The sequence below is a fragment of the Corythoichthys intestinalis genome, chromosome 2 (assembly GCF_030265065.1).
Source record: "Corythoichthys intestinalis isolate RoL2023-P3 chromosome 2, ASM3026506v1, whole genome shotgun sequence".
In the NCBI taxonomy this organism is placed as follows: Eukaryota; Metazoa; Chordata; class Actinopteri; order Syngnathiformes; family Syngnathidae; genus Corythoichthys; species Corythoichthys intestinalis.
This window is the reverse complement of record NC_080396.1, coordinates 38,074,033-38,099,164: the sequence shown is the minus strand read 5'-3', so window position 1 is coordinate 38,099,164 and position 25,132 is coordinate 38,074,033. Positions and strand designations below refer to the sequence as shown.

Genomic DNA, 25,132 nt, shown 5'->3' with positions numbered 1-25,132 from the left:
TTTAATATCAAAGCCTCGGTTAAATTGTTCTTTGCTCTCATTTACAGTCTCTTTTCTCGCCATAGGAATTTAAAACTGATCAAAATGGCCTATAATTTATTATTGAAAAAAAAAAAAACTATGATTTTTTTCAAGGGGAAATATAATTCACTCTTTGTTCGGACTGCTGTATATTTTATGCCGCACATAGAGAAGCAGACCACCCACTGACGGCATACAGGAGGAGATGTCAGAGTAATGGACGGTGACTGCGCTTCTCTGGTGAGTTTTAGGCCTTGCCCAAGCATTTCACCAACAGTAGGCTGCAATTTATTTTGCGTGCAAGAGGAATTGAACCATTACCCCTCGAGTAACAGAGCCCTAACAAATAACATTAATGGATCAATAGACAGTTGGATTAGCTAAATTTGTAAAAATATCGATATAATTAAAAATAAAAATAATATAATGATAACCCAATGAAACGAAACCCAATTCCAAGCTGTTCCTGCAGCATTATTGCACCATGCTTACCAGCATTATGCAGAGCTATCAAGTTTCACCTAACAAACCAAAAGTGGTGCAGTAGCCAGCTAAAACAATGGGATGAGGGCTGAAGATGATGTAAATGTTATACAGTGTGCCTAATTAACGCAAGATGTCATAATATTACACACAGTTAATATGTTATCTAAATTTAGCATAGAACATGTTTTTTGTTAATATTTGTCTCCCCTGAGGGTGAAACATATTGATGTTCTTGCCCTTAAAATCTGTTTGTTCAGTTTTGCAGCATATACTCTCCTCCAGCTGTCTGGCCTGTACACAAGAAACATACTGCATGCTTCAGCCCCAGGGAACACAGCATATTTACCCAGTATTTGTCCTTCTGCAGCGTGGCAATGACAAATAGTGCACCTGTGAAGGTGACTGATGAAGACGATATAAAATTGTTAAGGGAGCAGTTTTTGAAAAATGATAGAGTTCTGCACTGCCATGCTCTGCAAAATCAGGCCAAACATTTTTGCTAGACGCAAACTGGTCGAGGAATAAAATATGGCAATTGGGGTAACAATGTCAGTGAAGAGTGGTGGCACATTTGAAATCAGTCGGTATTGACAAAGTATTAGGGGCAAAATACATGGGAGGCAATGAGCAATGGCGAACTGCGAAAGTCATCAGCGATGAACTGAAAGCAAGCACACGGGGCGCGATGCAACTGCAGCGGCAAGCGACAGCAACACGCATCGCCCTCTACCTATGGTTCATCGCTAGTCTGATTGGCTATGAATTTGCAGGACATTTAAAAATTTCCAGTCTTTTCTGAGCACCAACAACTTCCCATACTGCTGCTTTTTTATTAATGCCTCGTAAATGTTGCTGGTGGACAACTGCTAAAATGATACGCTCCTCGAAGTTTTTTTTCTTTAATGATAAGCAATGTTAAACAATCACTGAAATTTGTAAATAACAGCAAACATACAGGAGATATGAAAGAATTACTGTATTGGCCCGAATATAAGACGGTGTTTTTTGCATTGAAATAAGATTGAAAAAGAGGGGTCGTCTAATATTCCCGGTCTAGACATTACACCCATTCATGACGCTAGATGACGCCAGATATCATTGAAGCAATGTTCTGTTATGACAGATCTTAGCTACTCTCCCCATTCACGACGCTAGATGGCGCCAGATATCATTGAAGCGATGTTTTGTCATGACAGATCTCAGCTACTAGTTTAACCAGTTTGCATTATTTTATTGCAATGTTTTTCCTTATTCAGATTTGTTTCAAGACTACAGTTACAGTTAAACTTCACTTTGATAGTTAATGCAGTTATTGTTATTTTGTTGTTCTATCACAATAGACTGGTTTATTTACATTTCAAAAACCAGAAGCCATTCATTTACGAATGTGATTGCACTTTAGTTTACATATTGAAGTGTTCAGAAATCAAGATTTGAATGAGGCAAAATAACATGTTTTTTCTCTCAAATATATTGTTATAATTATTTGTTTCAGATGTACTGTAATTATTTTCTGTATAAATATTAATTTGGTGTTCAAAAAGTCTTTTTTCAAACTTGAGTCTTGAAAAAGAGGTGGTCGTCTTCATCAGGGCCGTCTTATATTTGGGCCAATACGGTATATATCCATGTTGACAATTTTTTTGTTTAGTTTTTTTTCTCACGTTGACAAGTATGGCATGTGGATGTCAATTTCGGGGTTGGCTAGTGTCCTCGCAAGTGATTTATCGATCAATAAATCAGTTACTGACGGTTGTAGTGGTAGGGAACAGTAACAGAAAAAGAACCATTGCCCATTTTCTTATATCGCATCACTGATCCGCGTGTGCATGTGCACATGTACGAACACTAAGCTTCACGTGCACGAACGTCGTGTGTCGTTTGGCTGCAAGAGGGTTGGCAATTTTCGCCTCATTGCGCTCGTACCAATGAAAATGTATTGAACGCGTGTGCCGTCGCCTCCCGTGTGTTTTACCCCTTAGGCTGTATTATGCTGAGCATTGTGGTGTCGTTAAGCAAGACACAAGATTTGAGTTTGACCTGTGTGCAAAAGTCCCCCATTTGTGACTATTTACGGCCCTCTCTAGAAAGACAATAGGACCTCAGGCTGCATTGGAGGAAAATAGCAAAGCTGTTGTAGTGCAGTACTTCTCAAATAGTGGGGCGCAAAACGATTCCGGGGGGCATTTGACCTCGCGGAAAATATTTTTTGCTGTACTAGAATAACGTGAAATTGCAAATCCACTCAGTGGGTGGCAGTGGTGCTGTCATTTTTAGAGTGTGCGCAGTATTTTTGCATTAAACAAGAGTACACAGCAAAGAGTCGGATATATGAAGTCTCCCGAAAGCCAAGACGAGGAAAAATGACAAAGTGTACATAGCATTTGGCTTCATTTTTAATATGTTCACTGTGCCCAAAAATGTTGGCAGAGGACAGCTTTAAGCGAAATCAATGAAAAGGTCACTTAAAGACATTAGACCCCAAACACATTGATAAGCAAATTGAATTTTTTTCAGCGAAAGCGTGCCGAACATTGGCAACAATCGTCCCGCTTTCTGTGTGCTACATCAGTAAATTAGCGAGCACTGTTAGCATCATACAAAGTGGCACCAGTGCAAAAAAATATATATTATAGCAGAGGAGCTGCTACTGCCTGCAGCATTAGACATGGAATCGGTCATGCTGGACCATACAAGCACTGCAAAGAAAAAAACTAAAAAAATTTGCCTTGAGTGTATTTTTTTTTTTTTTGGATGCAAGTCTTTTCTGTCACGAACAAAACAACGCTCATAAAGTTATACTGATTGTAAGTTGATCTATATTACTTTTTTCCTTGAATATTAAAAAGGACGCAATGATATGCAGAGGTTTACTTATAATAATGATAACTTTAAAGACAAAAAGTTGGAGCAGGGTGCAAAACATTTACTTCTTGCCGCATGACAGAACATAATTGAGAAGCACTGTTGTAGTAGTACATTGTATTATTTTTAGCTCCATGAAAATTATGCTTGCATGTGCCTGCTACTTATGATGCCTGCAAGCTCATTTGACAACAATACCCTGACCACTTAAATAACTAACACTACAGCACAAACCAAATTCAATCCCTACAAATTTCTGTAATTCCTGCATGACTACTTCACTGAGTCACTCAGCATGAAAAGATAGAAATGTGAGACCAAGAAGTGATGATTGGTAAGTCGCCCTTGACACCTTGTGGTGTATTTGAATGACTACCTTCCACAATGGCGAGCTACTAGTTTATTTTTTGTTTGAAAATTTTACACATTTTAATAAAACGAAAACATACAGAGGGGTTTTAATACAAAATTACTATAACTTGTACTCACATTTATCTTTTAAGAATTAAAAGTCTTTGTATCCGTGGATCCCTTTCACAGAAAGAATGTTAATAATGCTAAAGCCATCTTGTTGATTTATTGTTATAATAAGCGAATACAGTACTTATGTACAGTATGTTGAATGTAAATATCCGTCTTGTCTTATCTTTCCATTCCAACAATAATTTACAGTAAAATATGACATATTTTAGAGATGGTTTGAATTGAGATTAATTACGATTAATTAATTTTTAAGCTGTGATTAACTCGATAAAAAATGTTAATCGTTTGACAGCCTTAATATATCTATCTCTATATATACATATATATACTGTATATATATTGTAAAAACCCAATCTTCTTCTTACTAATTATGACTCTCAGAAAATAATGGTAATAGCATGAATGGTAGTGCTGTATGATATGAGGATATATTGCATTTCGTCATGTTTAAACAATGAAAGTGGAAGGATTAGCATGGCTTCATGATCAAGTTCCGGTGAAAATAGAAGTCAATTTAGAAAAAAATATTAAAATTCTGATGTTATGAACCAACATGAAAGTCATACATGCTCCGTGCTCTGCGGAGACAAGATGAGATTACCTGAAAAGGGAAATAAATAGGAATGGGAGGAGACCACAGAGAGGAAAAGGAGATGTTAATGAGACTGATAGATTGACAGATGAAAGTGAGAGAAATGACAATCCTCACTTGAGTGATGGAGACAAGCGAAATAAAACGCTATAGCCATCGATCTAGGAGAGTAGGACCAACTCGTAAGGCAGACAGAAACAATGAGAGATGAGAATAAAAGGTGTAATTACAGATCTCTGGATGAGGGAAATTGGATTTTTAGAGATGAAAGCCCAAAGAAACACATGAAGTATTTCTTATCTACTTACGTTAAAGAGATGGAGAGGTGAAACCGCTGCCTGAGGCCCCGAAACATGGCAAAGGTCTTTGGGGGAAAGGAGCGGGCAGTGACAGTGCAGTACGGTCTTTCGTACCCTCCGGCCGGACACTCGCAGCGGAAACCACCACCCGAAAGCTCCCGACAGGTTCCTCCATTTCGACAAACTCCCGGCACGCATCCACCGTGTCGTCGGTCAAACTCACACCGGTCACCTGTGAGGGAATGAATTTCACATGAGGCAAGGCTTTTCCTTCAAAAAAACAGCTGATAGCTTTGCAGAAAAAACTGAAGTCATACAGCTGAGAACTGAGATACACTCATTGGTGCTTTTTCTCAATTGGGAACATTATGGAATTATGGAACGAATTACAATACTGTAATTATAGTGTAGTAATAATAAATACCATAAATGCAAATTACAGTAGCAACTTTCACCTAGTTTGACAATAACTTATTTTTTGCCCTACAGCCTTCAGAAAGTTGTGCATGAAAGTTTTGAGTATCTAAAAGCAAGGCAATAAACAGTGCTGATTGCACCTCCATTATGCGCCATAACCAAAGACCAATGGTTTTCCTTCCCAATCAGGCAGCCAATTACACTCTCCTTTTTATGCAAATGCCTCCTTCATTATGGAGTACAAACAGCAGGGTGCCAATTCCTTGAGAAAGAGCGTCTTTTGTCGAGGACTGACCTTTATAGAAGATCAAATACGCGAACACAAGACATTATGTAAAAATATTTAAAATGTTAGCAGCAATCTGACCTCTAACAAGGCCTAAATGAGTGAGATGGTTACATTGTGTCTTAAAAGCTAAATGGAAGTGAGGTTTCATCAAGCCCAAGGGAAAATTAACCTCAACAAATAACTATGATATAAATATAAACCTTAAATAACAGCACTAGTCATCACCAATTTCATTTTCATGTCAACTACATGTGTGTTGATTTTTCTTTGAGCTTTTGTTGCTTGTAATATTACAACAATTATTCAGAAAGAACACATTTCAAAGAAGAATATATATAGAACAAAATAGACTCGACAACAGAATGTTAAAGAAAATTTGTTATTGGTGTTTTAATGTTTCATTATAATTCGAGGTGAAATAGCATCATATATTCCCTGTTGGGTTTAAAAATGTTCAGCTCAAATTAGAAAGTTTGTATAACATGCAAATGTAATTCTGACATCTTCTGTGTGTGACCTGCTGTTACAATTTAATTGTAAGATCCCGGGATGTTGTAGGAAACCAACCAGATCGATAAAAACAACCGTCTTAGTGTAGGTAATCAAAATTTATCCAGCAGTTTGTCTCCAGACACCCATGAAAAGAAACACCCACATAAGCCATCTACCACCACACACACAACAGACTAAGCTCATACGTAGAGGATCAGTTTCCACCTTTCCTAGAGCACATTTGGACACAAACATATTCTGACACAGCAGCTGCTCACACTCACACTCCCCCTTGGCTTTTCCATATAAAAAGAGCAGACAGGGTTTTGAACTGGCCTCCAGATAAACTGTTTCACAAGGGCCATCTTTAGTACCTGGCAACTGCTTTTCAAACATGCAAAGAAGGTGAGCAGAATGTTATACTCATCAAATACACATATAATGAATACATCTATTTTTTTTTATGTCATATTTGCAGTTATCCTGTTATTTACACACAGACACAGACACACAAAAACAAAGCACAAAGAATCATTGCCCTCGCCCTCCAGGCTGTCAGGTTTGATCGTGTAACCGTCTCTGTTGGCACTTTGTTTGTGCTGCTTTTAGCTGGTGCCCATAGGCAAAACGTCCACACATCACACACGCACCCCTGCGAGCGCACACACAACACACACTTACACAGTAGTAGGTCAATAAAAGCATTCACATTTTCTCTTGATAGTTTGGATGAAAATATCATCAGACACAATATCCATGGAGACATACAAACAAGAGGAAAAAGTGTTTCGAGGCCAAGTAAGCCCTTACACCCCGAAACACCCACACACACTCACGAGTGCTTTGGGGGAATGTAGTGACATCATTCCCATATCTTTTTGGTTATCTTACTTAGATACCGTAGTTTTCGCACTATAAGGCTCACCTGACTATAAGCAGCCACGCAGCAAATTTGACACCAAAACAACATTCGGTCATAGATAAGCCGCACTGGACTACAGCAGCTGTCCGCACTGTATTATGGGATATGTACACCAAGAGATATTAACCGGTAACACTTTGTTTGACACCGGCATCATACGACTGTCATAAGACCAAATGAACCACCATGAAGCTTTGAACCTTGAAGCATTGCTTCAAGAAGCTTCATTTGGCCATCACTGCTCCCTTGGGGGAGACAGTCAACCTCTGCTGCCAACTGCTGTCAACACTCTTGTTGTCCAACAAGCCTCCTAGCTTGCATTGCAGCGCTACAGATGTAAATAACAATTAAAATTCATGTTCTGTGCTAATTATTTCTTCAGTTACTGATCCAGTTGTTTCATTAATTGCTAGTTATGATATTTGGCAACACTTTATTTGACAGTGGCGCCATAAGGCTGTCATTAGACAATCATAATTACGACATGACACTGTCATGAGCATTAACGAATGCTTATGACAGATATCATTTAGTGTTATCCAGCAAATTATCTCACTTTTGAATGGATGTAAAAGATCCGAGCTGGACAAAAATGGAGTTCGTGACGTAATGGAGGATACTTAATGACATCTGTCATAAGCATTCATTAATGCCTATGATCGTTTAATGTCATAACTATGACGGTCTTATGACGCCGCTGTCAAGTAAAGTGTTAACTATTAACCCAAATAAATGAACAAATAAGGCGCACTGGACTATAAGCCGCAGGATTCAAAATGAAGGTAGCGGCTTATAGTCCGAAAATTACGGTATGTTTGATTTACATTTAAATCAACACTCTAATGTGCACAATGTATGGGAGCAGGGAGGTTAAAAGAGTAGTTATCCTAGTGGTTTCTTCCCGCACTTTGCTTTTTTGACCACTGTTCATTTGTTTGTCCTTTCAAGGCTTCATCATCATCCTACAGCAATCCTCACTCTGGCTGGTGAATGTACCTTCTAACGCAACCAAACCACCAACAGAAACAAAGGAAAACCAAACGGACATACTGTACACCACAAAGGTCTTGAGCCCACACTAAACTGTAACATGGACATTTTATAGCATCTTCCAGAACTGCTGTTACATTCTCTCCATTCCACACATTGTGTAGCTTTTTGTCCGAATAAGTCTGCACAACAGGCAACCTATTAAAAAAGGACGCATTTTCGCTAGCACAGCAAATTGCCTGTCTTGCCTTTGTCTCTTGAACCACTTTTCTGCACAGACTCATTAATATTAAAATAAATGAATAGACATTAATACTCATGAATAATGCGTGGCGAGACTTAAACACACGAACACACATCTATGCACATAGTCTGGTTCACTTTGCATACTCAGTTAAGAACAGGTGGAATGACAGAGGTTGAAAATAAATTCAGTGTATCACAAAAGTGAGTACACCCCTCGCATTTCTGCGGATATTTAAGTATATCTTTTCATGGGACAACACTGACAAAATGACACTTTGACACAATTAAAAAGTAGTCTGTGTGCAGCTTATGTAATACAGTTTCCAAATTGAGTACTGCTTGTCATTTTCCCTACAAAATGTCATATGACTCGTTACAGGAGTGCTGTCAGCATTGCTGCAGAGGTTGAAAAGGTGGGGGGTCAGCCTGTTAGTGCTCAGACCATACGCTGCACTCTACATCAAATTGGTGTGCATGGATGTCACCCCAGGGGGAAGCCTCCTCTGAAGACGATACACAAGAAAGCCCGCCCGTCTCATCAGACCATAGGAAGTGGTTCCAGTAATCCATGTGCATTGTTGACATGTCTTCAGCAAACTGTTTGCAGGCTTGTGTATGGTACATAGATTAAAAAAAAAGAAGGAGGAATAAAGCTTTTTCCACATTTCTTCCACTTCAGATCTGATCCCAATACCTGGAGTATCTGGAGAGTATCTGTTGATACCGATACAGTTCTAATACCATAACGTTTAGGTGGGTTGACGGGCACAAACTTGTCGGGTCGCCCGGCGCAACAGTTTATAAATTTGTGGTCATTTTTGGAAGGTGTGACATCACAAGGGCGCCGCATTCCTTGTCAGGAAATGAGGAATCAAGACAAGATGAATGCCAGTCTCGAGTCGATATCTCCGAGCATGCTGCACAACTCCGCCAGTTGAGGCTGCCTAAGTCACTTGATTAAAGTCGGCCTGGATAAAAGGGGCCTAGACTGAGAGGATAGGGTGTGTGAAGAAGATTGAAACCAGGCCTAGAGCTAGAGAATGGTACTGCAAGACCTTGAAGAAAGGTTTTGTTGACATTTGGCTAGGTTGGCCGATTGGTCGAGTTAATTTTGTTTGTGTTTTGCTTCCCTTTGCAGGCTCATTTCTCGTGATGTAACAAAGAAAAAAAAAACATTTCAGACTTCCACCCTCAAATACTCTCATGGCCAATAAATTTGCTGTATTTGAGGCTTAACTCATCCGAATGGTCAATGCAAAATCCTTGTTTCGGCGAAACTAATTTTTGAGCCAAAAATGCACGAAATGAAGCACTTTTAGGTTATTTACTGGTGCTAAGTAAATATTAAATTCCTTTACAGTCACTTAACTAGAGATTACGTGCGGCGAACACAATTCCGTTTTTAACCGACTGAGTCCCATGATCACACAGGCGTGATCAATCATGTTGCATCTTCGAATGCAGTTTAAAATCAGCTATTTAACATTGAGTGCTGCTGTAGACATTACTCAAAAGTGCAGATTACAAACTCTCACCCAGTTTTTATTTAGCACTGATAGACCACGGAAATCCAGAGATACTGTTTTTTATCCATTTTTTGATAATAATTTTATCTATGCATGGGTGCACACTAGAGCCACTCATGTTCTTGGGCTGATGCCTCATTTCTATATTTTTTACGAGTCGGAATTTGATGATTAATATTGGAATGTAATAGGTTATAGTATCATAATAACAGTTCATATAGGTTGATGTTGTGCTAAGGAAATATACTAGGGCTGTCAAACGATTAAAATTTTTAATCGAGTTAATTCCAGCTTAAAAATTAATTAATCGTAATTAATCGCAATTAATCGCAATTCAAAACCATCTATAAAATATGCCATATTTTTCTGTGAGTTATATATATATTCTGTAAAATAAATTGTTGGAATGGAACGATAAGACACAAGATGGATATATACATTCAACATACGGTACATAAGGACTGTAGTGGGCATTTCACTCTACTGTCATTTAAATCTGTCTATGCTGTCCTCACTCCGAAGCGTCTACTTTTTCCAAAGCTAGACAGCTAGTGAACGACGCCTTAATAATCAGACTTCTTCCTTTTTCATCTGATTTATTAATAAAATGGCCTCAAACCATTGTTCTCTTTAGGCCGTCGTAAAACTACAAAGAAAAAGTACACAAGCATTGCATTAGCAACAACGTTAGCTTAGCACGCTATACAGGTTATCTACACATAAACAAAAAGCGTCTCATACAAAAAATATAACATTTCGCTTATTAACATAATATGTACATTCTTTACAACAACCATACTTACGGACAAATCTTGTCCAAGGATCATATAAGCACAACAGAGACGTCGTGCAGCATATTGAACTGTCAAGAAAGCAATAAACCATGTCGCAAAGCGACCACAAGAGTTCGCTGTCAGGCAGCACAAAAAGCCTTGCTGTGAAACTTACCAAAAGGCAGAATACTGTCTGAGCGGGACATGTGCGTTAATTGCGTCAAATATTTTAACGTGATTAATTTAAAAAATTAATTACGGCGCGTTAACGCGTTCATTTTGACAGCCCTAAAATATACATAGGCAAGATACCCAGGGCATGTTGAATATTTTTACATGGTAAAAAGAGAAAATATTAAATTGAAAAAAAAAAAGAAAAAAAAAAAGCCAAAACAGGCTCAGGACCCGGCTGAAATCAAACATAAGCAATGTGCATCTCTTGTAAATAAATTAAAACTGATGGCAACAAGACACTGAGAGTTACATTTGTCAATAAATTTTCACACATCAGTGATAAAATATTGTGGCTGATGTCATATCATATGACCAAATTTTCAAGTGTTTTATGTTTCTATGACAAGACAAAAGCCTTTGAAACAAATGGTTGATATCCCAATGTGAAAAATATACATACAAACTGACAAAAAGAAGCACAGACGCTCCCCCACATTAAAAGAACTACATGTACATATTCAACATCTCATTTTAAATGTATAAATGTACATACAGTATAAGTACCAAGGATATTGATCAACATGTGCGTGCAACTGATGACATCACCCCAATCAGTGATTGACATTAATGCCTTTAAATGGACATTAATTGGGAGCTGGCAGACGACACACGACAGTCTCGTACACTAGGGACATTTCAAGAAAAAAGGACTAAAAGAGAAGTTTAAGTGACATTTTAGTGGAAGGACACATGTCAACTGAAAAAAAAAAAAAAAAACTGGATTATAATGAAAACCTACTCGTATAATTTTTGCAGGCCAAAAATTGTGATAAGCATGATTTAATACATTATTGTAGTTGTTCTATTTGTAACACACTGAAGAAAGTTTGAACTTTGCCTACACAGTGAACATCTGGGAACAAGGAGTAGTGCAGAACATTTGCGCTTCTATAAAACTCTTTACGTATTTATGATCTTTGCCCCCCTCCCCCCCACACACACACATACACACCTTGCCTCACTCCACCTGTTTTCTCTCTAGATCTCTATCCATCTTGCCTCATCTTTACTTCCTCTTCCATGCTTGGATTAATGTATTCACACTATCCCTCCATTCATGTAGATGTTTTATTCATCAAAGCCACTATATTCTTCAACCACCCCTTGGCATCTTAGTTTGCTCCGCCTCGCCTCCCACCGCCTGGTCGCTCCCTCCTTTCCCTCTTCACCACATGGTGCATCCCTGGAGGCCAATACACTCCACGCAGCATCTCGCTTTCCTTCCTCTTGCATTGCCACTGTTGGTCTCGCTCCCTTTTAAATACTCTCGCTCTCTGGTTGTCTCTCTCCTCCCTTAAGAAATTACCCAAATTACTTAATCTATGACTTTAAACTGTGCTGCCATCGTTTCATTCTAGAGAAGGAATTGCTGTATTGTGAAAAGCCATTTCCGGTTGTGTTCAGTTAATTGGCAAGCAGCAACTAAGCTTAAAAAAACTGGACTGAAGAAAACTGCTGGAATAAGATTTCTTCTTTTGACACACTCTTCCATTTCATCTCACACAGGTATTGATTTAGCCTTTTTAATTCTTTCAACATGTCATTCAGTATCCACAAAAAGTGTCCACTTTTTCCTGCATTGTCCTAAGTTCCTAAGTACATTGTGCAGCAAACAGTCACCTAAGCAATACATCTTGTCTATAAAAACAATAAACAGGTAGTCCCTGGGTTACGAACGAGTGCCAATCCTACGCTGGCAACGTAACCCGAATTTCCTGTGTAAATTGAAATGAACCCTTTAAATACCCCTAAATACCCCCTAAATCTTCAAATAACTATCCGAAAACTTGTATTATAAGTCCTACCTAAACAGCGAGCTAAACTCCGAAATGACGATGTCAGACGTCCGTGTAGTTTGCTGGCTTTATTCAGCTGCTCATGACATCAACACTTGCACAATGAAACTAAAATGAAAATGAAATTAAATCAGTTTTATTTTCAAAAACAGCAATGCAAATTTGCGTTTATAACTAGCTGCTGAAACAGCAATAACAATCCACACAAACGATTAGCATGTATCAGTCATACGCGGAGATTAAGGGGGGGGACCGGGGAGCATCCCACTTGGTGGCCGAAAATGTCATTGCATGTAAGTGACTTTCCAATACAGTAAATGAATTTAAAATTAAGACTGACGGTAAAATGTTATCTATAAAAGTTTTAAAGCAATACAACCAAAAATAATTGAAACAAACAAAAATAAATATTTTTATAATGGGTCAAAATTAATTCTCGAACAGATCATATGACTAGCACCTTAGAGACGGCTATTTGCTTTGCTTAGCCAAAACCACCTGAGGACAGAAGAAACAAGATAGATGTACGTATTTTTTTTCAAATCTCAGCTTTCAAAAATAACAACAACTACTGAGCGAGAACCAAGGATTAAAGATGTGGACCATGAAACGCCGGAGAGTACCGCCAAAATGGTGAGCTGAGTTTCAGTTCGTCCCACTAAAGACGCTAATTGTACAACAGAGCCACAACCGGGCGTACCATATTCAATGGACGACGTCCTAGGCTGAAAGCATAGCTGTCCTAAGCAGCCTGATCTAGAATTCCCCTAACAAATGATGGGAAACAAAAATCGCTTATTTTCAATGTATGATTATAAATATTCCTGGCTGGAATATTCAGTCAAAAAGGATGTTGTCTCCTGTTTTGCCTGCTGCCCTTTTTAGACTCACCACAGTGAGGATTCGTTTCGCAAGAGTGTAAGTGACTGGAAAAACTTGGCATTAAATTGGATATCTCAGCGGCATGCAAAAATCGGCGTCTACTTCTCCACAGAAAATAGCACACGCTCACACATGCACGCACCCAAACACACACACAGCTGGGATGCCTACATTTACGAGCATGGGCTAAGCTCCTAACCGAGCATATATTTTGTAAGTTAATTTTATTGCTGACATCGCGTTTCGGGGTCATCAACATGTTTTGCTCCCCCTGCCACAACAGTCAAACTCCGGCGCTGGTATCAGTCATCGTCTGCACATCACAAAAAAAAAATCCCATAAACTCTTATACTGTAAACATCAGTTTAAAAACTTAATTCTTGTTTAGTCCCCTCTGTCAGATGGATAAAATTTCTCACTTTAACACTCCTGAAGGCTCAATTATACCACATGCGGAATGGCTCCGATCCGCCTGCATATCAAATTATAATAGGTACTGGCAAGCCTAGTTTAACATCAATGGGAGTGTTTAAAATTGTCCATACCGGCCTCTTTTCTCAAATGTATTGTCAGAAAATATCAATTTAACATCAATTTTATTACTGTATGAAAAATAATTTATTTCTCTTTCTAGTGGTACCGAAATCATGTCACTTAGGGTAGGTTCATACTACAGGTCTTAATGCACAAATCCGATTTTTTTGTCATATGTTTTTTTGACGTGCCCGTTCAGACTGCCTTTGTCCATTGACACCATTCAAGTATTACGCATGCGCACTCATTCGCAGTCCGAGACGCGCTGAGCAAGAAGACCCGCATGCACAGAAGCATCACAGCAAATGACCACACATGCTGGCTGTCATCCGTCATTCCAGGGATATCATATTTTGCTTTTCAAAAAGAGGACATAAATAACAGACATACAGTGGGGCAAATAAGTATTTAGTCAACCACCAATTGTGCAAGTTCTCCTACTTGAAAAGATTAGAGATGCCTGTAATTGTCAACATGGGTAAACCTCAACCATGAGAGACAGAATGTGGGGGAAAAAAAGAGAAAATCACATTGTTTGATTTTTAAAGAATTTATTTCCAAATTAGAGTGGAAAATAAGTATTTGGTCACCTACAAACAAGATTTCTGGCTGTCAAAGAGGTCTAACTTCTAACGAGGTCTAACGAGGCTCCACTCGTTACCTGTATTAATGGCACCTGTTTTGACTCGTTATCGGTATAAAAGACACCTGTCCACAACTTCAGTCAGTCACACTCCAAACTCCACTATGGCCAAGACCAAAGAGCTGTCGAAGGACACCAGAGACAAAATTGTAGACTTGCACCAGGCTGGGAAGACTGACTCTGCAATAGGTAAAACGCTTGGTGTAAAGAAATCAACTGTGGGAGCAATTATTAGAAAATGGAAGACATGCAAGACCACTGATAATCTCCCTCAATCTGGGGCTCCATGCAAGAGCTCACCCCGTGGTGTCAAAATGATGACAAGAACGGTGAGCAAAAATCCCAGAACCACACTGGGGGGACCTAGTGAATGACCTACAGAGAGCTGGGACCACAGTAACAAAGGCTACTATCAATAACACACGCCGCCAGGGACTCATATCCTGCTCTGCCAGACAGTCCCCCTGCTGAAGAAAGTACACGTCCAGGCCCGTCTGCGGTTCACTAGAGAGCATTTGGATGATCCAGAAGAGGACTGGGACAATGTGTTATGGTCAGGTGAAACCAAAGTAGAACTTTTTGGTAGAAACACAGGTTCTCGTGTTTGGAGGAGAAAGAATACTGAATTGCATCCGAAGAACACCATACCCACTGTGAAGCATGGGGGTGGAAACATCATGCTTTGGGGCTATTTTCTGCAAAAGGACCAGGACGACTGATTTGTGTAAAGGAAAGAATGAATGGGGCCATGTATCGAGAGATTTTGAGTGAAAATCTCCTTCCATCAGCAAGGGCATTGAAGATGAGAAGTGGCTGGGTCTTTCAGCATGACAATGATCCCAAACACACAGCCAGGGCAACATAGGAGTGGCTTCGTAAGAAGCATTTCAAGGTCGTGGAGTGGCCTAGCCAGTCTCCAGATCTCAACCCTATAGAAAATCTGTGGAGGGAGTTGAAAGTCCGTGTTGCCCAACGACAGCCCCAAAACATCACTGCTCTTGAGGAGATCTGCATGGATGAACGGGCCAAAATACCAGCAACAGTGTGTGAAAAGATTGTGAAAAGTTACAGAAAACGTTTGGCCTCCGTTATTGCCAACAAAGGGTACATAAGAAAGTATTGAGATGAACTTTTGGTATTGACCAAATACTTATTTTCCACCATGATTTGAAAATAAATTCTTTAAAAATCAAACAATGTGATTTTCTGGGGTTTTTTTTCCCACATCCTGTCTCTCATGGTTGAGGTTTACCCATGTTGACAATTATAGGCCTTTCTAATATTTTCAAGTGGGAGAACTTGCACAATTAGTGGTTGACTAAATACTTATTTGCTCCACTGTACATAATCCCTGTTTAGGCTTATATTCAAAGTTTATATGGATCGATATCATGCACGCACTGTCCCGTGCATGTCACACACACATACAGGCAGTTTGCCCCGACTCTCGGCCGTGTAAGCAATCTTGAAATATTGCTCATATAGAGCAGAGAGAAAAACGATCATTCTCAGGCTTATCCTCAACCCATTTTATTTTTTTATGACTGTTGTCAAGCCCGTCCCTTCCCCAAAAGCCGTGTTCAATGCATAACAATGCATAACGCACAGCCGCACCGCAACCGTAGCGTCTCGCTCACTCTTTGATGACGTAATTGCTGCATGAATTCCGGTTTAGGAGACTTGACAGTACAGACTACCGCGGCATTCTGGTTTAATGTGGCCCGGATCGGATTTGAACCACATACAAAAGTGACCCAGATCGGATTTGAAATGGTCCAGTTCTATGCGACTTGTCACATTCAGACCGTCAATTTAATCCCTCACTCAAGTCGGAAAAACACGAAAAAATCTGATTCATGCATTAAGACCTGTAGTATGAACGTAGCCTAATTTGTGTACTATTTGATGTTGAAATAAAGATTCGAAAATTCTGGTGTGTACTAACTTTCTCTTGATTCATCCTGCTAATTCTCATTAGAATAAAGCATGATGAAGAACTGGGTTTAAAAAATCTCTCTGTGTTCTATCGCAACTGACATTTGTCAATGTTAACGAATATTCATATTGATCCTCAAATGGGCAGCTTTCAATTCGTATCCAATTTGCATATAGAAAAAAATTGTGTAAAAAGTCATAAATTTAAATTAAAATTGAGTCATATTTCCGCTGTCAAAATCCAACACAAACCGTAAAATATATAACTAGGCTTTCTATAATGTTTCCTAGCCCTCTCCAAAGCTTGGTCTGAGCTACGCTTTGTATGAAATAGGGTCTACTGCAGAAGTGTAATATTTTAATTTCTATTTGCGTTGTCTCTACCTCTCCTCACAAACCAGTTAAGTCTGCATCCAGGTTTGTGTCATCTCTTATTTGCAGCTCATAGCACTACCTTAAACAGGTATATCCTGTAGAGCATAACACACCACCATTATAGTTACTTGCGTCTTCAAATTGCTATTGCTGCAGGGTTCGACACTTTAGCTGAATTCAGCATAAACGCAACTACATTTTAATTAAAAGCCATGGATATACGTTAAGTCTGTGAGATGCCCTAATTTGTGTCAGGTGTGAGTAAATTGCATTGACAGATGGTTGGTTTTCCATATTACAAAAATGACTTTCACCTCAGTTCTCCTCCTTTGCCCAACAGTCCTAATATGGATCAGCACCAAACCTTCACAGATATCCCAGAATTTTTGTCATTAACTTTCATGCATTATTCACCGAGCCCATTCATAGGGAAGTACGGAGAGATGCTGGGTAGTCATACTGAAAGAAAAAAGGAATACGCACACAGAGATGGGGGAAAATCAATTGGTCCCTGTTTATTCATGCACCTCCTAGCCCCCCACTCAACCCCAGGTTTTGACAACAGGGAGAATCACATAATGCGTACATATAGAAATCCAAAGGGGTCTGGGTGTGTTGGTACTATCACTCTACTCACAAATAATGTATCTGGCAACCCATTTTGTACTCCATTGTTTGCTTTGTCTGCTACATCCTCCATAAATATATCCTGCTCCCTCTCTCTCTGTGCATTTTCATCGCAACTTGTGTTCCCTCTCTTGTACCATCTATAACTCTATTCTACACCTCTATTACGGCAAGTCCACGGTCATGGACTGCCCTACTTTTGAAAGGAAAAATTACTTGGAGTGAATTCTCCAAACATCCATTTAAACGCAAATAACTCTTTTAGGTTTGGTGTTTTTATGACCACAGGTCCAATACATTTTCCTTTCATCCCGATCCATGTGGTGCATTTGCTTGTTACTCAAATGCTTATTTACCAGTCCGATTTGTTTTAAATTAACACTGTGTGATATTATGATAGAGTTTTATCCAAGTGAATAACTTGGTATTTTCCAGAACAACTTGGTATTTTCCAGACATAAATCCAACTTTTTTTTTTTTTTTTTCCAAAGGTTGGTTGGTTGGTCGGTTGGGCCTGTGACTTATATTAAAGTGTGACTTATATTCAGGGGTGAAAGTGGCTAGAATTTCTTGCGGGAACTCCCCGACGTGAAGGTCGCCACGGAGCCAGAATTTTTTTTTTTTTTTCATTCAAATTTGTATTTTTTAATGATTTGCAAAATAAAAGTTAACAAAAACAGCAATAACCCCAGCCTCCAGCTCCTCATTTTATTGTCCCTCATTTCCTCACATACTAAATGCCAAATCTCAATTTTACCTACGTAAGAACAGGATATATATTAAAATTGAAGTTAATGTAAACATTTAGGTTTTTTTTCAGAAAAATAAGTACAAATGACATATTATGCAGAGTGAAATGGAATATATTTTGAAGATCGTGCAAACATTTATTTTTAAATCATAAGGAAATTAATAAGTAGCCCAACATAAATGAACAAATATACAGTGCCTTGCAAAAGTATTCGGCCCCCTTGAACCTTGCAACCTTTCGCCACATTTCAGGCTTCAAACATAAAGATATAAAATTTTAATTTTTTGTCAAGAATCAACAACAAGTGGGACACAATTGTGAAGTGGAACAAAATTTATTGGATAATTTAAACTTTTTTAACAAATGAAAAACTGAAAAGTGGGGCGTGCAATATTATTCGGCCCCCTTGCGTTAATACTTTGTAGCGCCACCTTTTGCTCCAATTACAGCTGCAAGTCGCTTGGGGTATGTTTCTATCAGTTTTGCACATCGAGAGACTGACATTCTTGCCCATTCTTCCTTGCAAAACAGCTCGAGCTCAGTGAGGTTGGATGGAGAGTGTTTGTGAACAGCAGTCTTCAGCTCTTTCCACAGATTCTCGATTGGATTCAGGTCTGGACTTTGACTTGGCCATTCTAACACCTGGGTATGTTTATTTTTGAACCATTCCATTGTAGATTTGGCTTTATGTTTTGGATCATTGTCCTGTTGGAAGATAAATCTCTGTCCCAGTCTCAGGTCTTGTGCAGATACCAATAGGTTTTCTTCCAGAATGTTCCTGTATTTGGCTGCGTCCATCTTCCCGTCAATTTTAACCATCTTCCCTGTCCCTGCTGAAGAAAAGCAGGCCCAAACCATGATGCTGCCACCACCATATTTGACAGTGGGGATGGTGTGTTCAGGGTGATGAGCTGTGTTGCTTTTACGCCAAACATATCGTTTTGCATTGTGGCCAAAAAGTTCAATTTTGGTTTCATCTGACCAGAGCACCTTCTTCCACATGTTTGGTGTGTCTCCCAGGTGGCTTGTGGCAAACTTTAAACGAGACTTTTTATGGATATCTTTGAGAAATGGTTCTCTTCTTGCCACTCTTCCATAAAGGCCAGATTTGTGCAGTGTACGACTGATTGTTGTCCTATGGACAGACTCTCCCACCTCAGCTGTAGATCTCTGCAGTTCATCCAGAGTGATCATGGGCCTCTTGGCTGCATCTCTGATCAGTTTTCTCCTTGTTTGAGAAGAAATTTGGAAGGACGGCTGGCTCTTGGTAGATTTGTAGTGGTCTGATGCTCCTTCCATTTCAAAATGATGGCTTGCACAGTGCTCCTTGAGATGTTTAAAGCTTGGGAAATCTTTTTGTATCCAAATCCGGCTTTAAACTTCTCCACAACAGTATCTCGGACCTGCCTGGTGTGTTCCTTGGTTTTCATAATGCTCTCTGCACTTTAAACAGAACCCTGAGACTATCACAGAGCAGGTGCATTTATACGGAGACTTGATTACACACAGGTGGATTGTATTTATCATCATCGGTCATTTAGGACAACATTGGATCATTCAGAGATCCTCACTGAACTTCTGGAGTGAGTTTGCTGCACTGAAAGTAAAGGGGCCGAATAATATTGCACGCCCCACTTTTCAGTTTTTTATTTGTTAAAAAAGTTTAAATTATCCAATAAATGTTGTTCCACTTCACGATTGTGTCCCACTTGTTGTTGATTCTTGACAAAAAAATTAAATTTCATATCTTTATGTTTGAAGCCTGAAATGTGCCGAAAGGTTGCAAGATTCAAGGGGGCCGAATACTTTTGCAAGGCACTGTAAGTCCAAAGAGCACACTGACAGCTAAGATGTTCTGAACCTCCCCATCAGAGCAAATAAAACTAAATATGATGAATAAGCCTCCTCAACTCTTTCGTTGCTCTTAAAGATTTGATCCATTTTATGTTGCATTGACCTTTCTTGTCGAATCAATTCAACAAGCTTTTTTTTTTTTTGCTGTTCCAGAAAACATGCACATTTGAACCAATCAGAGCTAACCATCTCTGTTGATCACATGTCAGTATGTCAGCCAATTGAACACATAAATGAGTCGAGGCGTTTTGCTTTGCTGCGTGCATTCGCACATTGACGTGACTCATCATCGTCAGACTCAGATAACTGCAGCAGCTGGGGAAACCTCCATGCTGTCCGTGGAATAAACAGGGTCCCCCCAGGATTGATAAATCTAAATTCAAGACTTTTAAGACCTTTTTTAATGCCATTTCAACTGAAAATTAATACTTTTTTCCCACCCATTATTTAGATCATATTGAATCATATTAAATAAATAAAGCACTGAACATCAAATTTAACCTCAATTACTAAGTGTGTTTGACAAAAGAATGCACATATATTGAAGATACAATTAAAACACATTTAAAGTAACATTATAAAGTCTGTCAGAATTTTTTTAAACACACACACGCACACAATAATTATGGACAAAAAGAGGTGGAGGACAGGACTCAGACCAGCAATCTTCTGTAACAGGCTAGCCGCTAGTGCACCTGCCAAGACCCCAGTGAACATGGCTAACTCTCGAGTTAACAGCGAAATTCACATTCATTCGAAAGGCAAACCGAAATGTTTAAGCAGGTCCACTGCCTTCGCATGACCCATAAACTGCAACCTAAAGTATCTGGATGTAACTTGAGCCCCTATCACATACTCCAAAACAACAGGGATATCGCGGGACTTAACCATGCAGCAGTTGTGTGTGAAAACAATTTCCCGTGTCGAATGACATGGGAAGCAGTGTGCGTGAAAGCAGGCGTTAAATTCCCGGGTCACAGCAGATGGCTGATGACTTAAATATCATAGCAGCGACCGATGTAACTTCCTCCCTCTTCGCAGTAAGAGGAAAAGCGGTAAACAAACATCGCAATTATAAACATAGCAAGCTGGAAACAGCTAAATTAAAACTGAAAACATGACCAGAATTAAAATGTCAATTATTACGTCGGGCCGGGCCAGGGTTCTTTCTCACTAACTTTTTGAAATAACTATATATTAACGATGTATGAATGATAAACTAAGGAATACTTGTTATAAAATAAATAATTTGGATTAAAAAAAAAGAAGGCACTGTATGGTCATTGCAGAGCCAGAGCGTGCCTATACGCCCTTTTTCCCCTCTGCGAGTCCGCAAAACCGCATCTGTTTATTTATATTTAACACACTTTTCCAGCATTATTTCGTTGTGTAAATAAATTTATAATGATCATAAAAATATGTAGTCTATTTAAACATTAAGAAAATGTGCGGTTTTTTTCTGCCAACTGAGAATTCGTTATAAAAGACAGGCTTTTATGTCACAAATGTTATCACACAAAACGCGGGTCGGGCTTTAATGCCCGCGGACCAGTTCGGATCGGGCTGGACTTTTTAGGCCCGATTTTAAGTCTATCTTAAAGTCTTGATGAGGTTAAATTGGCTGCAGTTACGAAGTCGGGAATGCTCCCTCCGGAAAAAAACAAAATTTGAGCAACATTATGTTTAACAAACTTTTCCAGCGTTATTTCATTGTGTAAATGCATTTATAATCGTCATAAAAATATGTAGACTATCTAAACATTAAGAAAATGTGTGGTTTTTTTCTGCCAACTGAAAATCCGTTACAAAAGACAGTTAAGACATCGGGAACGCTCCCTCTGGAACAAAACGAAATATGACCAACATTGTGACAGCCGATGCTGACCAAAAATGACGTAATATCCGAAACAGATCACCAATGGACTCATTTGAAGTATATGAATGGTGGTCTGTTTTGGTGTTCCGAATCCACAATACTTCTGCCTGCAGGGTTTTCGTTCCACCGACAAACGGACGCATTCCCGATGCAGAGGTGGATGGATTCTCCGTTTTGCCAGTTGTGGTGGTTTGGCACGCACGAGTTGCATTTCGATTTGTAGTGCAGTCCATCGTAAAAATTTTATGCGTCATCTTTGTTATGGATTAAAAAAAAAAAAAAAAAAACTTCATCACGGATGTAATTTAGGTTGCACGTAGATGTTCTTGAAAATTAAGACCACGGTGACAAAATTCCAGACTTACAACAGCTAATTTAATACTTTTAATACCTTTAATAATGGAAAACTAAAAATTCAATGCTTTTTTAATACTTTTGATAACCCGCGGGTACCCAGATAAAATAAATCATAAATATCGGTGGTAACGGAACCACTTTATTATGCTTGGAGATAATACTTGTGTATGTAAATCTGATGTTGGTAGATTGTTTTATTCTTGGAGCTGAAATGCATGTGTGGCAGCTAAGCATTTTTTTTATACATAGACATATACATATTTTTACCGTTGCTGTCATATTTTCGGAATCAAAGCATCGTGTACCGGAACAGCATTCCGGCTCTGAATCTTATACCGGAACTGCGTTCTGGCCCTGAATCTTATACCGGGACTGTTCTGGCCCACTTTCACCCCTGCTTATATTCTGTATATTCTTGTTGTTGTTTTTAACACTGACAGCATAAGGAACAAGTTATGTTGTGTTGTTTCGGCGTTGTTTCATGTATTGTTATGTCTCTGAATAATTCCTAATATGTTACATTAAAAGATGCATATTTAGGCTTTTGTTATTGCTACAATTTTATCTTTGTTATTACTATAATTTATGATGTTAATTCTTGGACTCTGACTAAATCAAATTGGGCTAGTGTGATTTATACTCCGGTGCAACTTGTGATGTGCAAAAATATAGTGTTTTGTATCAAAAGGAAGAAAATCATGAATCTTTAAGCACCAAGTGAAGGCAAATCTTTCAGAATGAGGAAAATATTTTGTGGAAATTTACATGAAAGGTAATTATTGAGAGTGAATTGGAAATTTACAAAACTGTAAGTCCACAATCCTGATGAAAACAAAACTAACATGATAATAGCACCTCCCCTCCCACACACACACACATACACACTTTTTCTAGTTAGGTACAAATTAGTAACAAAGATGGCATCATTTACTGTATGTCACTGTACTGTATATATTGTTATACTATCACACATTACCACACAATATGGCAGCACCTAATAGGATCAGATGGTGCCACACACTTAATTGATGCGATATCAGGTCAGACTACTCTGCTTGCCTGACACCATTGGAGAACCCACGAATCAGTAGCTATCAGTCCACAAGCATAACTGAGCTCTAGTCAAGTATATTGAATTGCCACCATTCTGTCTTTCTCCTGAATCTTTCTGAATGTCTCAGTGGGAGGTAGAAACCACTCTTCCATTCTGATATGACACTGTGGTGTATCTTTTGAACTCAAACATAAAACGAAGTTGAAAAAGAAAATGAAACAGCAGCTTAAGAACTAAAGCAAATCAGTAAAATAAAGCAGTGATCTTGTATGTGTGTTTATGTTAAGACTACAAAGTAACAGGTTCACTAAAGAGAAGTTCTCCCATGAGGTGAAGGCACATGTGTTTTATGTTGTCAGGCTCAACATGACAAAAAAAAAGGAAAAGAGAGCAGACAAAAAAAATGTCAATGTAGGACACCAATAAAAGAGACAGTTGGTTTCATGCACGCAATTTTCTTTACATCTTTAGCGTAGGCCATCATTTCATTTATTTGGAGGTGGTCCCGATTTGAAATTCATGAGTGGTCTAAGACATCTTTGTCTGTCTCACATCCACACCGAGGCATAATTACATGAACATGCCAAAAAGAAGCAATTCATTTCTCAATCTGTCATACTCCCGTACTCCATTAGTATAGATAACACTATGTAGGTGAAGTGTGTGCGGGGAGGGGGGGGGTAGACACTCATTAGGCATACAAATATTAAACGACTGAATTATGAAATATAGATACGATTTCTGGTAAAATATGAATAATTTAAAGTCTGACTAAGCAGAGATGTGTTCAATTATTTATTTAAAAGGTTATCCAATTGATGGTTAAGATACTGTGTATACAGCACATCGAGGCCAACATAGAAATTCTCATCACATTAAAACAGCAACGTCAGTAATTAAAATAAAGTATCAATATTTTGCCCATCCCTGTACATCTTCCAATAATGTCATTCATTCTAACAGATGCTGTGTCTTAATAGAATTACCAGCTAAGATGCCCAATTAAATCTCGACAAACGGCAAACTAAATACACACCAAAAGTGCTCAGGTGCACACATTAAACGTAACATCAGAAACCAGGAATCGAATGGTTCCACCTCCAACTGTGCAACATTATTTGAAAGGAACAAAGAATAATGATGTAAAAATTCTCAATCAACAGAAATACTCTACCATCTCCACCTTTACTTGTTATCTCGTAAAGACTTTGTATTTTGTTATTAAATGTAACCCTGGCAAATTATGCCTGAGAGTTTGTTGCATTACATGTTTGTAGAGTTTAATGCAATATCATTCTGAATTTAATTCAACTGTCCAAATAATTCTATTTCTGAAAATAAAGTTAATCGTGACTCACCAGTGTAGTCCTCCCGACAGATGCACGTATATCCTCCCTCCTTGCGGGCGCACACCCCTCCGTTTAGGCAGGGGTTAGAGTAGCAAAGGTTGATCTCGGTCTCGCAGTAGTCACCGGTGAAGCCCACTGGGCAGCGGCAGCGCAGGCCGGCAATGGGGTGAATTGGCCGGAACAGGATGGAGGGTGAGGAGATGAAGGGGGCGGAGCTATTGAAGCGTAGCACGGAGATGCACTTCATGTAGTTCTGACACGGTTCGCGTAGACACACGTTGTCGTCAAATGGAAGAACCTGAAGGTGCAGCAAATGTCAAAGAAAGAAAAAAATGATCACATGGTAAAGTATCTTCAGATGTAATGCAGTTGGCCCCTCGAGGCCGGGGGCACTGTTGGAATAACACCGGAGCCATTCCATTAAAGAAAATCACAGTTGTCAAATTCAGGTCATTTTTATGTGG

General features: G+C 39.0%; 1 protein-coding gene across 3 annotated transcripts in view; it reads right to left on the bottom strand.

Moving 5' to 3' along the window:
• celsr3 (cadherin, EGF LAG seven-pass G-type receptor 3) overlaps positions 1 to 25,132 on the bottom strand; it is a 116,969-nt gene that overhangs the window by 58,090 nt on the left and 33,747 nt on the right. For all 3 annotated transcript variants that reach the window (XM_057829949.1, XM_057829951.1, XM_057829950.1), the window contains exons 3-4: positions 24,678 to 24,966; positions 4,756 to 4,978 (exon numbers count right to left, since the gene is read on the bottom strand). In XM_057829949.1, the coding sequence (XP_057685932.1) occupies positions 4,756 to 4,978; positions 24,678 to 24,966 (512 nt within the window). The remainder of the gene's footprint in view (positions 1 to 4,755; positions 4,979 to 24,677; positions 24,967 to 25,132) is intronic.